General features: G+C 40.4%; 1 protein-coding gene across 2 annotated transcripts in view; it reads left to right on the top strand.

Annotated features, from left to right (window-relative positions):
• The window catches only part of gnao1a (guanine nucleotide binding protein (G protein), alpha activating activity polypeptide O, a), a 121,207-nt gene that overhangs the window by 57,141 nt on the left and 48,906 nt on the right, over positions 1-15,160 (top strand). For both annotated transcript variants that reach the window (XM_046037881.1, XM_046037880.1), the window contains exon 4: positions 14,436-14,596. In XM_046037881.1, coding sequence (XP_045893837.1) covers positions 14,436-14,596 — 161 coding nt within the window. The remainder of the gene's footprint in view (positions 1-14,435; positions 14,597-15,160) is intronic.

Below are 15,160 nucleotides of genomic sequence, written 5' to 3'. Positions count from 1 at the left end.
TTACAAGGGTCAATCAAGCAACATTCCATAAATGTTTTATCTGGGTTCATTTAATATTCACCGTAAGTTGGGGAATGTCAGTGTGAAGGAGTCTGTGCGCGCAAGTCACCAGTAGACACAAGTGGTGACAGCTCACTGTTGGATCTAAGTATAGATGAAGTGTGAGAAGAAAGAGACAGTGAGTGACAGAGAGAGAGGCAGATTGGAAGAGAGAGTGATACTCCACAGGCACAACAAGAGACGAACTGAGACAGGACTCGGAGCACAAAGGGTGACAGTTAAGTGGGGGGGCTTGCTTGAAAAAAGACAGAAAATATGAGGTGGGAAAACAAAAAAACAGATATGGAGAGAATCTTAACATATATTGATCCCTCTGGGGAAGGCAGGTTGTTTCAGCAAAGCAAAGTCACTAGGGGAGGAAGGCAAATATGCTACAAGGATAAAACAGAATAAATAAGCAGTGCAAGCTATAAAAAGGAAAATGGAAAAGTAAGAAAAAATAATGAAAATTCTTTTTGAACCCATCTTAAGGAGACTTGAAAGGATGGGAGTGTGGCATAACTTGCAATTACCCTTTATTGCTGTATATATAGATATGACCTGTTTGTAGTTCACATCACAGAGCCATAAAGAATACAACACTTGACCTCCTTCCGGTGGAAGAATACATACAAAGTACACAAAGAATTCATTAATCACATTATGTGTGATCCTTTTTGGGAACAAAACAAGTGACTTTTACTAATTAAAAAAACAGAAACAGAGAACAAATATGGCAAAACAGAGAACCCGAGAGAACATGAAAGAGAGAGAGCCAGCAAGCCAACATATTTTCCACTTCAGTTTTCTGGGTTCAGCAGAGAGATCTTTAATAAAAAGCGCCAGGCCGGCACAGGTAGGAACAGACGGTCAGAGAAACAGATAGAGAGGAATGGCTGTTGTGGGCCTTTTTTAAAGAATGCTTGTTGACAAAGACAGATGAAGCAGATTTGTGTGTGGGTGTGTGTATGCCATCTATTGGTGCTGCCTTAACATCCCTAGTGTACAAACATCATTCATTTTCCTCCCACGACCCATTTCTCTCTGTCATGCAGTAATTCCGTCAGGTGTGGCAGGACACTTTATGTCATGACAATTGCAGGTAAAATTGTCCATTTAATATCCGTGGTTGATGTTGACTGTGTGTGTGATACACACCAGAACAGGTTTACATGGTTTAATTTTCAAAAAAACACCATATTTGTTTTCATACTGCACATTGCTGCAGCTCCTCTTTTCCCCCTGTGTTGAAAGCCTTGTTTTAGCTATGGAGTGATACATCTTGTCTCTAAATGATCTTTGTTGGGAGTTGCACATGCATAGTACCTAGTTAAGGACTACTAGCCAATCAGAAGCAGAGAAGGGCGGGTCAGTGAGAAGCCTGTAAACACGGCTTTGGTTCAGCTGTACGTGTTGACGAGCAGCTTGGCAACATGGACTGGAGCAAGAGTTTCAGAGTGGTGCATTATTTATCTGTTACAAAAGTATTTTTCATCCATAAAGTGATAAAACTGAGCTCTCTCTCTACATCACAGTAACAACTTTATGTCCATTGACTGCCTGGAGGGGTAGCTAGTGTTTGGAAGGGAGAGGAGCTGTGTGCTGCAGCTCAGTGTTTTTTCACCGGTGTTTTTGAAAGAAAGAATGTTTTTAAATGAGGCGCATTTAGCTTTCATACCTGTGTCGTCACAGGGATGAAAGGGAAGCGGCTGGACTACAAACGAGCTGTTTTCAAGCAGTTCAGAGCAGAGTTTTCTGTGGGAGATGGGAACTCCCTTTGGGCCTTTTCACTTTGCAAACCTATTACATGCACAAAAAAGGTATATAACTCAATAAAGGAGAGGGGAAAAAGCCAAAAAGCATAATACCACCTCTTTAAAGCTGGAGTTGAATGAAGCATCGCATGCATTTGTTTAAACTACAACAACAACAGCTGCAAAGGATCAATCCCCTCTTTAATTAGGTATGTGGGGTGTCGGGGTGTAAGTGTGTGTGTGTGTGTTATTACACATAACATTACACACTTTATTTATGGTCTTTAATATTTGGATTCCTTTACATGTGTAGATTTCTTGAGTTAATCCCAAAGTCTGGTGAAACCTTCATGTGAAAAGCCCCGTTGGAAATAAATAAATAACAAATATAACCCTATCTTTCAAATGTTAGCCTCATTTGCTTTGGCGATGATTTGTCTTAAAGCCCACTGAAATTAAAGTTTTCATGGTAACACATTTCATGACTAAACTCTTGATTGGTCTAATCCAGAGTTTAACAGTCAGAAAGTCAAATCTAATCTTCTTCTTCCGGGATGAGTGGGTGTGGTTTGAAGTCCTTATAGGCAAGTCATGCCACTCGGCCGCCATCTTGGCAACTATTGGCTAGCTATTTCGGACTAACAAGACCAGGCTCCTATCTGAATGAATGGGGAGAGAACCAGAACTGCACTTTTACTAATCACTGGGACATAAAAACTACATGAATAGAATCTGCAGTAAAATCTAATAAAAATCGCAGAAAAGGTTTGACGACTTTGCTCCAAAATAAGGTTTAAAAAATGTTTTTTTCCCGACCAGTTATACTTCTACTTTGCATGTGTCACTACTTGCACGCATACGCAGTAGTAGAAGTAAAACAGACCCTTACATCAGTGGAACCACACAATTTGCTGAAATATGTTTCCCGCTTTGGCTTTTAAAAGCAGACAATTGGCTTTCTAGCGGGAGGAACGGGATAGCCACCATCTTTGCCATGGCAGGCTTTCCCCGTATAGTTGTATTGAGGATGTGATTGAGTGGCGTGTCTCCTCTATAAAACGTCTCTGGCAAACAGCCCCACTACTCTCATCAGATTTTGAATAAAATGTTACTAAAACTTATCCCTCACCACTTCACACCAGGGAGAAGCACAGACAAAACCACAATCAAACATTTTGATAATCCTTTTAGCATTTGGTATAGCTATTACCATGTTGGTACAGTTACAGATTTGTATACACCTACCCGCTGGCTGTAGAATTGGTGAATCAGTAAATAATGAGTATGCTGGTGGCTCAGACTCTCTCCAAAGCAGCTATGAAATTTACAGTGAAAAAACACCGCCAGCAAAGATGCCTCTCAAATAAAAAATCAGAGATTTCATAACAGACATCAGAGCCCAAATGGTGTGAACACATGCTCATGAAGCTCATAGCACATCCACCATTTGCTGCTGCGATTAGTTCCTATTTTGGAGACCTATCACAACACTATTGTACTCCACAGTACTCTCATGAAAATCTCTGTGCAAAAGCAGAAACATAGGTTTTTGCATACATAATGTTTTGTAATACATGCTTATGATTACATGTAAAGCTTGTTTCTCCTGCTCCTCTCGCCATGTCTCGTTCAAGTGGGGAGAGTAGTTGTTTTTTTTTTACTGTGCTCTGGCTGCTACTGACTGAGTGTATTTTAATGATCCACAGCACGTACTGTAGAAGCCCTATATCAGCCACCTTCTTCCTGTGTATGTGTGCGCTTGTGTGCGGTACTGGGTGTGGTTGCATGTGACAGTGACAACTGAAGCGCCACTGGAGCCAAGACACGGACCACACACAGACACAAACATATGTGTGTCTGCGTGTGTGTGTGTGTGTGTGTGTTAGGGTTCCTTTGGGGCAGTCTACAGGAGGGCTGAACAACAATTTAATATTTCATCACTTCCATTATTCAGCAACCGCCACAGAGAGGGAGGGAGTGAGAGAGAGGGTGGAAGAGGCGGTGTGTGTGTGTACCTCAAGCTAGTGAGATACTTTGGCAGCACGGCAGACATCTATATCAATAACATGAGCTGAATTGAATTGATTGAAATGCAGAAATGATGCAGACGAGGATTTGAAAAGAGGAGAGGGAGGAGGTGAGAGGTAAAGTCGAAAGCTGGAAAGGGGAAAGGTACAGGAGGGAAAGGGATGGAGTGATAGATGAAGGAAAAGGGAAGGATGGTGCTGATGAAGGAGGAAGAGGAGGAGGGTGCGGCAGACTGGAGAGGAAGGGCAATAGGGAGAATCAGAGACAAGATTGCATTCCTGGGAAATGAGGATGGTCACCATGGCAACTGCAGCTGGGAGTCACATGACACTGAAGAGTGGGAGAGAGAGAGAGGGAGGTGAGAGAACGCAGAAAAAGGAGACGGAGCATGAGGGTGGGGCGTGCCAGCAGACAACAGAGGAGAGAAGAGGAAATAATAATAATAATAAAGTAGTGCAGGAAAAGAAGAGAGATAAATGGTAGAGTACGTATGAAGTCACTCGCATGTGTGAGCGTGTATTCACAGTTTCCATTTTTTTTGTTTTGTTTTCCCGTAGGCCACTGGATTTCAGTGACGTCATGTGTGGTCTGTAACAGAAGAGGAGTGATAAAGGTTAGACTATGAGAGACAAGAGGGGGCAGAAAGAAAGAGAACGAGAGGTGTGATTGACAGGAAAAATTGAAGAAGACGATTGAAAGAGAGCGCTTCAGTCCAAAAATAGCCGAGAGAAGGGGGGGACAGGAGAGAAAAAGAGCCACAGAAAAGGGAGTGAGAACAGATTGTTGATAAAAAATGCCAGCCATGTTTTTTTTTTCCTCAGAGATATCTGATGGCTGATGCTTCACTGTGACGTCAACAATACGCGCATGCACTCTCTCTCTCTCTCACATACATTTTTTATTGTCTGTTGTTACATTGTCATAATTCATGCAGAGTTTGTGGCTGTGCTCCTTTATACATGTTCATAATAATGTGATTTTCGTGTTGCCTACAACATCTGACCAAGGCAACCTGATGAAATTAATTTTCTTGACCCACTCTGGCCCATGTTTGCTCTATAAATTGTTAGATATAATATGCTAACTAATCCACAACCGTGCATTTGCATTTGTGAATCTGGAATTGGTTGATTTTTGAGTTCTTAAAATTGATTGTATGTCCTTTTCAGTGTGAAATATCTCTGGACGCTCTAAATAGAATCTCTTAATTTCTTTGGCCAGGTTGTACGATTCTTCAACCTACAGATTTTAGCTAAGCTAGCTGGCAACTGACCAACTACATCTGTGTCTGTTTGTGTGATCCACTCAGCCTCTGACCAGAGTTTCTGGTGACGTCCAGTCTCTCCTTTTTCCTTTCGGCAAACGTTTATGACTTGACTTTAAGACTTATAAAGCCCTGCAATATCTGTGAATCTTTAGCTCAAATAGTCTGAATTTTGCGCGGACCCTCGTAAATTGGAGTCTCTAAAGCACCTTGCTTGTTCTGTCTGAACTCACAGTAAGTTGTTGTTGTGCAGTCTATAGCCCGGTTTTTCATAGTTTTCATTCAAGGGAGTGAAACAAAGTCACGTTGGTCAAAAACTATATGCAAACTCTACACATACCTCTTGTAAAGCAGTACACACTGACAACAATAAGAAACCTAAGTATACCAAACTGTGGACATGAGAGAGAGGACATGTTTTCTGTTCAGTAATGTTTATGACATTACATTGTTGAATGTTTGTTAGTAGTCTAACGCACTTTAGTTAATGTTTTCATGTGTAATCACATCACTCAGCAGTCAAGTAAAAATTTTTTATTTATAATTAAATTAGCATGCCATACCTTGTGCCAAACCGCATCACTCATTTGCTACTGCAGATGGCCCTAAATTACTCAAGCTTGTAATAAAATAATTTAAAGTCAATATTTCGTGTCAGATGATTAATGCCGTTAAAATGTCTGCACAACAAATGGGATATTGCATGAAAAGCTGTCCATAAATGCAACATCAGCTCCCTTAGGGGTAAATACAAGATACCATGCATCTAGTTTACTGATGCTTTGCTTACATATTTGCTATGTAAGCAAACTCCCATTTTGTGCATTTTCATGCAGTCAATTAATTAGGTTATTGTCAGCTTCCTGCAGCAACTTGATTTCTTTAATAGGATTTAAAGGAGGAACCTGGTTTCCTTTTTGGGTTAGGGGATTAAAAAACACAGCACAGCTACATGTCTGCTGGGGAAACATAATTTTGAACATGATGGTCTGTCAGCTGGCTGGTACTTTAGTTCAGATTTAAAAATCTCAACAAGTATGGATGGATTGCCATAAAATTTGATTCAGATACTTATGTCCCCATATGTCTTCTAGCCCCGTCATTAATTCTAAATGTTTATCTGTCTAATACTTGGACTAAAAACTGAATAAACCTTTGCATCAACCTCAGATGTAATTTGTATAGCTTGCTAATTGGCAAATTTTAGCAACATGCTCAACTAAGATGGTGACTGTGGTGACAATTAAACACGCTAACATTAGCATGTAGGTCAAATCACGACTGTGCAGGCTGACAGACTGTCGTTTATGTTTTACATGTGCGGGCTAAAACTGAAAAAAGCAGCTTTTGTCAACTTTTAATACACTTACAATAAATGTCAGTCTTGGTTGAAAAATGTTACTGTTTTCTTGGAGGACATATGGGATTATTGGCGAACTGCATGTGAATGCTGGTTTCACAGTGATCAGGTTATTACGGCGCATGTAACACATGATGTTTTCTTTTGTGTACACGTAAACGTAGTCAGTGGTACTTGACATTTGTGATTACTGAAAATATATGTCATACCTTAGTAGTGGTTTGCCTTTACAGTGTCTTATATGCATATTAAAGATGGATCTAGTTTTGTCTCTTAATTTGTCCGATTAATTTAATCGGGCAAAGGTTAAAAGATAATTACTTTCCCTGTTTCTTTGGCAACCGCAGCAAGATTGTGTGTTTGTGTGTGTGTGCATTGCTCTGTGTGTGTACATGTAGAAGTTTGTGTCGAGTACAAAGATGGCTGCCTAGGAAAACAGGCATCATTTCCATTGTGTCTGAACAGTCCATTACTATGACACTAGCTCAAACGCGCACACACACACACACACACAAATTCTAACCCTGTGCCTTCCAATATGTCTGTTTAGACAGTATCCTTGGCTTGGCCTGTGGGTTTTAAGTATGTCTGTGGCCCACTGCCCAGCACTTTAAACTGGAACACACTCTAGACGCACACACATTTATGCACAAACAGAGAACAGGCTCAGTTTCTTCTCGCGTTGTCTTTCATTCATACCCACACACCCAGATGAACACACACACACACACACACACACAGACATACTCTCTCTTCTATATCAGGCATTGTGTGGCTGCTGACAGAGAGAACAGAGCATCAGTATCAGAGAGGAAGCTGGAACAGCGCTTCACCCCTCGCTGAAACAAATTTACATCAAATCAAATCCCTTCAAGTGGGATCGGCGCCTAGAAGAGGATGACAGATGGAGAGAATTTAAAAGAAAGCATGTTCGGGGTGTCATGGTGTCTCAGCAGGCCAAATAGAAGTCCGTGGACTTGGGTTTAAATGTGGCTCATGGACATTGTCACTGCCGTAGCCCTTTTTACGAGACAGTGCTGACTGCAGTGTCAGAGGGCAAATGAATCACATCCAGCCCCTTTCATGTTTATCTGTCACATAGTGTTTCCATTACAGACAGTAATACTTCCTAAGAACTGTGAGATAGTCACAGTACACGTTGGGCTCTGTTTTCCTAAAATAGCTAAATCTCCAGGCACAAAGACAAATGGGCATGACCAGCAAATTTTGGCGGTCTCGGTCACCACAGGCATAGCTGCAAACCAGGCACCAGCTGGGGGGTGCAACATGGAAGAGAGGCTGACTACAATATTAGTGGATGGAATACAAAATTAGCAGGTGGAGTTAGAGCGAGCTTCAGGAACGACCAAATATGAGCTCCTCTCATTCCCTTTAAAAGCAGCAACAGGTGAAACGAAGGGAGACGCAGAGGGAGAAAAAAACTTTCATCTTTATGAAGCACCTGCATTTAAAAATGATTACAAAATAAAAATAACAGACATTGCTCCAAATATGCTGTCAATGGTAGAATAAACCGGGGTTTTATTGGTGCGGCAGCTGTTGGAATATCTGCATGGCTTGTTATATTTGTGCAAACAATTAATACAGAGTAATTACACTCAAGAGTATTATTCTGTTCTTTTTTTATCCAACGGGAAAAAATGAAAATTAGACAGCCCTTATATCTTTAAACAAACAAATGCAAAACAGGGTTTGGAGGTTTGCTGTTTATTATGGGTCAGGTCAGGTTTTTTACTAACAGGTTTGGGAATTGAATAGAGATTATTCCAGATTGGTTCTTGTTAAGCTTTGCAAGTTTAAAGCGAGTACAGGTAGATATGGAAATGGCAAAACATAAAACTCTCTAATAATCCGCTTGACGTGACAGAAAACATATTTTGCAATTTAGGATTCTGTGTGGCTGTGCCTCTGCAAACTAAATCAACAAGAATTGCCCTGCGTCTAATGCAAATGCAATTTCGTGCCAATATGAGTACCAATATGACACTGCGCTACCTAATCAACATAAACACAGCCTCAGCGCACCTCTACTCTCAACTCGGTGCAAACTGATTCTTCGTGCAAGGAAATTACCAAAAAGGCGCAGAAAAAATAGACTTGCACCTGAAAATTGCATAAAAACTGTGTTTGCCATTAGCTTTGCGCCTGCAGGAAAATAGAGGCTTTTCTCTTGTTCTTTCTCCTCCACACGCACATACAGAAGACCAAAAACCTTTATTCTTCTGTTGTTTTATTAATCCCATTTCTAAGGCTTGTTATCCTCTAAATCTCATTTCAGCATTGTTTATTTCCCCCACATTGATTAGAAGAGAGCGAGAGATGGTGGGTAAAGGGCTGATAGAAAGTGGTTGTGGAAAATAATCAACCTTGTTCAGTGTCAAGCAGTACATGAGTGGATTTATTTACATAGCCAAGCAACTGACATATACAAGTCCTATAAAACCTACTGTACCTCTGTCATACTTCTCCCTCCTAAAAATTATCATTGGCAAGTAAGTAAAACTTATTATGGTTACTTCCATCGCCCTAAATAAAACCCAGGTTACACAAACAAGACTTGTATTGCTTATTGCCGATATATCAGCAATCTGTCATCTGTAAGTATCAGGAGAAATCAGTATAGAACCAGAGAGCACCAACATTTTTAAACATGCTAGCGGCGTTGCTCTAAGGATGGTGAGGCCAATCTACCAATTTGGTCCAAACTATTTCTACTATTTCAACAACAACTGGATGAATTACACTGACATTTGGTTCAGATATTCATGTTCCCGTCAAGATGAATTGTAATAACTTCAGCACCGTCGTCATCAGGTCACTTTGGTTTATGACCAAACACCTACAAAACCGATGACCTTTGCATCGGCCTCAGCTATGCATTTGTGTTTAGTGCTAATGAGCTTATGTTAGCATGCTAACATGAAAAGCTAAGATGGTGGACCTGGTGGTATTAGCATACAGATGTTAGCATTTACTTTAAAGCTCTGCTGTGCCTGAATACAGCCCCACATACCTGCATCTTAATTCTTTCCAATATAAAATAAAAGGAAATTTGTTGATATTTTTAGTCTGTAATATTTTAGAAATGATTGATGTTGAAATGATCATGTTGTGTAATCCTAACCCTGTAGTGGATTAAATTCAATTGTGGATTAAATAAAACTGCTTACAGAATCTGAGGACATGTGCCTTAACAATACTACCATTTGTAGTTATTAAAACAGTTTTTTATATTGACATTTATATAAATATCAAATACAACCATTTATACAGTACAAATATGTATGCCTATATGAGGAAACGTCAAATCCGAGGTCAGCTAAAGCCTCTGTTGGAACACGCTCCTGAGGTTTCCTTTCATCTTGTCTAGTGCAGGTGTGAGCAGAGTCAGTCTGATTCCAGGCCTTGTGGAGTTAACTAGCAGATTATTAAACAGGATGTGAGTATAGTCAGTGGTTGAAGGAGGAGAAGCGGGGGGAGGACTTTCCAAGTGCACAGCTCTCAGTAAATGGTAAAGGTCAGAATACGTGACGTCTGGTATGTTTATGTGAATTCTTGAACTGGTATCAATTTGTTCTCTCTAATTTCCAGTGTGTTGCTCACTTCAGATGGATGGATGGATGTGTAGGTAACAATAACAGAGATGTGAAAGGTCCTGAAGTAAGTGCTGTGATTGGCTTGGAAGGAGAGAAAGGAACAGATGCAGAGGATGTGGGGGGAGCTGATGATGATGGTGGTGGTGGTGATTGCCTATTCACTCTCCAAGCAGGCACATCGATAGCAAGTCTGTCATTAGACTTGGATGGCCGACACACACACGCACATGTATCCAGTGTGTTCCTACAGGCTGTCAACACGCTAGGCATTGTGTTATAAGTCATAAACTCAAATACTCAACTCTTCTTTTTGTTTATATGCAAGAAAACATTTTACCACATGGAGAGTGAAACATGAATTTAGTCAAAACAAATTCTATTCGTTAAATACATGTTTGAAAAAGGTATTATTAAAAAGAATCATTCATAACTATTCTATACAAACCTTTACCCCTATATCAGTGATACTAAAGGATACTAGCACTAAAACTACATAACATAATAAAATTATGCTATGTAATGTACATGCAGTACAAATAAAAAATAAACCTTCTGATGGTAAAATTACAAGATTAAAATGCCCAAAATGAATACAGAATTATAATTACTTTAACTCACACACACGCTACTTAATAAGCAATCGTTTCCCCACAGAGAAGCTGTTGCATGTCAAGACCCTCTCACTATGTGTGTGTGCACGAGTGTGTGTGTCAAACAGAGTTCAGAGATTTTAAAGGTCACTGTGACGAGACAGGAGGTTTCAGACTGCCCCTGTACTGTAGCTACTGTGCATGTGGTAGAATAATAATTTTACCTCAACTTACCAAGACAATACAACAGTTTCAGTGTGAGTCAGAGTGTACAAACTCCTGAACAAGCTGACAGGCACAAGGCCCCAAACTATTATCACTCCATAAAGTTAGCAGACGATTGCCTTTTTACACTTCCAACAGACATACGCATTTATTTAGAGGTTGGTTTGGTCTGTTGGTGCTTTTTCACAGGGATTTGGGTGAAAAAGCAGCAACATCCTTCACCAAGAAGGTAGGGCAGCTTTTATGTTGCCTGATAGGCAAAATCCGGGGCACAAAAGGCCCTGCTTGTAAAGCTCAAACGCTGGGAGCACACGGTAATAAGTGAAGATGACTCAGATGAGAATTGTACCATTTTGATCAACTAAGGTCATGTCCCATCTGAATTTTGGCTGTTGGACACTAAGAGGACACAGTCGGGGGTTCCTTTAGTGAATGAATCAAACTTAAAATGACAAAAATTATGGGGACAAAAATAGGATTTTGAAAAGGGAGGGGGACATGCCGCCCCCTTCCTCAGTGGAAAATATTCTCTTGACTAACTCTGTCTGCCTGCTGCTGCTGATGAAAATGAGGAAAAGTGAAGCTTGCTGTAAAACCAAAAAAGTGAGCCACACTCTATCAGCAAAGGGGAACAAGTATGAGAGAGGGATGTGCAGAATACAGGGGGAAAGGGGGAGAGGAAGAAGAGAGAGGGAGAAAACGGAAACATTACCCGAGGTGAGGACAAACATTGTCATGAGCACAAATTGAAGGAGAGATGAAAAACATGCGTGTAGATAGAGGTCAAAAAGAAAGAGAGTATATGACTGTGTCAGTGACACCACTGTATAAAACTTAAGCCAAAATATCCTGAATATGGGCGATGCCATCTTGCACTGGTGACGTCATTTGGAGTCGGGGTTGGAGCTGCGGTATGTTGGTCCATACACACAGCCAGCTGAATTGCGTGCAGGGCTCAGCTGTCAATCATGACATAAACACCCTTTTTATAGCATCAATAACTAATTAAAAGCAAACTTAGGGCAGGATTTATGACCTGTACTGCAGCCAGCCACCACAGGGCAATCCGGATGTTTTGGCTTCACTTTCGGGGGTAGCTGCATAGCTGTCATGTCATCCATCTTTATACAGTCAATGGTCTGCACCAAGGGAAAACAAAGATAGTGTTGCCTTTTAGTTCTGGTCCAGTTTGTTTTCCAGCAATGTGATTTTTCCAGATTAATCTAGAATTCAGGATGCCACACCGTGCTCTGCTCTCTGTATATTTTCCTGGTTTCCTTTGACTTTACAAATGATCTTATAGGTGTAAGCTGGAAGTTACGCAGAAATTCAGTGACCGACGGCAGTCATGCAGCACATTACATAGCACATTACATAGGTTTATCTTCACAAAGAGCTCACTGAAAATGAACTGATTATGAAGTCTGCTACTGGACCTTCATGTTACTGTGTGGTCACTACATTTCACTTGTTTAATGTGCTTTTTAGGCACGCAAGTGAACTTTGTAGGTGAATGTGCTGTTAGCCTAGCACCTTGGTGAAATCCTGCAGTAAATTAAATGTTTTGAGGCTACACTGGTTGCACCGGGCGACTCCCACATGTGAGTGTGTCAGAGTTTTAATCAGGTTGCTGCTGGAGAGGAGCAAATTCATATCCTGTCAAAGTTCCAAACTCCTGCATTCTGTTTTTCTGTCTTCCCGATTGAGTGTCATGCTGTGAATTTCAGGGGAATGTGGAATGTCAAACGGACCATGCCTTCAGTTATTGTAATTTCAGCCTGAGTGCTGTGCAATCTAATTATAATGTCTGGATAAAATTACAGTAAAGGAATAACAACACTCATCCCGACACTATACTGTTTCATAGTTAGAAAAGAAATATATATATTTAATCCTTTAGGACACAAGTACTGATCCTACATTGTTCCAGTGATGCGGTTAGCCAGGTGTAGTGTTGCATAGATTATTTGATTTCAATGCTATTCAGTTGCATAGGTGCTAAACTATGTCTGGGGTTTCTGAGGCCACAGTATAATCCAAAGTTGAAACTGTATATGTGTGAAGTATATTTAGGTCCATCAGGCCCATTTGATTATTTTGTTTAACATACAGCAGATGCGGTCATACATCAAGCTCCCTGAGATCTTGGTTATTTAAATTGCATATTTAAGGTTGAATGGTTAGAAAAATATATGATATATTCTGATTCCAGAAATCAAGAAATTTTATGTCAGTTCATTTTTAGTATCTAAATTATCTGCATGCAAATTGACCAAACCTTTGAAGTACATAGGCCAGGGCCTCTGCGTCCTGGCATTATTGCTGTGAGCAAGAATGACCATGTTGAAGGTAAGTGCTAGGAAACAAAATCAATAACAGCAAAGAGCAAAGGAGAGAAGGGGTTGAACTCAGACAAGATGCTGGTAATGGCAGCAGAAGTTAGATCTATGCAGCGGGTTTATTCATCGCTAAGTGGCTAGCAAGATTTTCCATAAACACAGAAAGACCCGTCTTATATAAAGTAAACAAAAAAAATGTAGTCATCTTTCCTTAGGATTTTCTAACACTTGAGGAAAGAAGATAGATTGAATTGGAAGATTGAATTCCACCAAAATCATCTCTTGTCTATAACATTCTGTATCACAACAAGAACCATGTGGCTAATAGGTTGCTTATATCAAGCAATACATGTATGAAGTAGCCTGAGGTGAAGTTCGTCAGCTTTAGCATCTTCTTGACAAAACTATTTCAATCATATGACCCTAAACAGCTTTGCATTTTCAGACAGTGACGCCTCTTTAGTTATGCATGTAACCAGGAGCTGATTTATCTGCCTCTTTGTCTGAGTGAAGACCAACAGTCTCCTGAAAGAACCAGAGCCAGATCACTGCGGCATGACAACAGCCTCCTCTCAGGCCTTCTGCGGCTAAGATAAAACAACACACAAAAAAACAGAAACACAAGCTTTACCTTTGTCCAGCTGGCATGAATGTTACAGCATCTTCTTAAAGGTTTTCCCACAATCCAATTTGATGACATTTAAATGGATTTGGCACTCAGGCTTCTTCGTAAACTGCTGCAGATTTCTGGTGTGTTTCTGCATCTGTACCGACTCGGGTTATAATGACACATGGATTTTAAATTATGCTTTTGTGAAGGCCTTTCACCAAGAGAATTAATGGACCAGAGGGAGCTAAAAATGCTCACATTGTTTTCTCTCCCCTGTCTGATCATGTTCTTTTCTTCAATCATCTCCTGTAATGGCCTTCTGTAATTGTCATTACCTCTAACCTCCTCTTCTCTCCTGTTCATCCTCCATGTTAACCCTAATCCCAGAGGGTCAGTTGTTTTCTTGCTACGTGTAACAGCTTCTAAATGTTTTCATGCACATTCTTTCACGTACCGAGCCGTATTAGTCATACAGGAGTGTACTTGTACGAATAAACACTGTTTATCCAATGGCACACTGTTTAAAATTCTTTATTCAGAAGACCCTGCTCCTCCTCAGGCCTCTAAGAATACTAACCTCCTTCTTCCCCTCTCTTGTGTTTCCTCTAGGCGGATGCTAAGATGGTATGTGATGTGGTCAGTCGTATGGAGGACACAGAGCCTTACTCCGCCGAGCTGCTCTCCGCCATGATCCGTCTGTGGTCCGACTCAGGCATCCAGGAGTGTTTCAGCCGCGCCCGAGAGTACCAGCTCAACGATTCAGCGCAGTAGTACGTACATGTGGTCATTTTTGTGTGTTTGTTGGGGCCAACCACATTTCTGTTTCCGTTATATTTGATAAATATATAATAAAACAGACTGCCTCCTGCACCTTGAAATTACAATACAATTGTTTGTGTGTGTGTGTGTGTGTGTGTGTGTGTGTGTGTGTGTGTGTGCGGGGGATAGAGCGACAGTGTGTGTCTGAGAGGGAACAGGCAGCGTGCTGGGCATCGAAGTGGAGTCAGTTTAGCAGTAAACTGTGAATTTTATACACTGTAAAAATTATCTAGGTGGTTCAACTTAAAAACTTAAGTTCAATTGCTGCCTTAAAAATGTGAGTAAATTCAACTTTAAGAAAAGCTTTGTTTCAACTCATGATGTTACGTTATACAATTTGTTTAATTAATGATAATTTGTTGTTTGAACTTAATACTGTGAGTTAAAACAACTATCTATATTACATTGTCCATTCAAGGAAACTTGCTTTCACTTGTCTAACAAACATACAATTCTACACCCCTTCAACTCACATTTTTAAGTTCAGATAACTCAACTTGAAGATTGCCTTTGTT

This window comes from Micropterus dolomieu, linkage group LG22, assembly GCF_021292245.1.
Source record: "Micropterus dolomieu isolate WLL.071019.BEF.003 ecotype Adirondacks linkage group LG22, ASM2129224v1, whole genome shotgun sequence".
Lineage (NCBI taxonomy): Eukaryota > Metazoa > Chordata > Actinopteri > Centrarchiformes > Centrarchidae > Micropterus > Micropterus dolomieu.
Note: the sequence above shows the minus strand (reverse complement) of the source record. Positions and strands in the feature narration are given on the sequence as shown.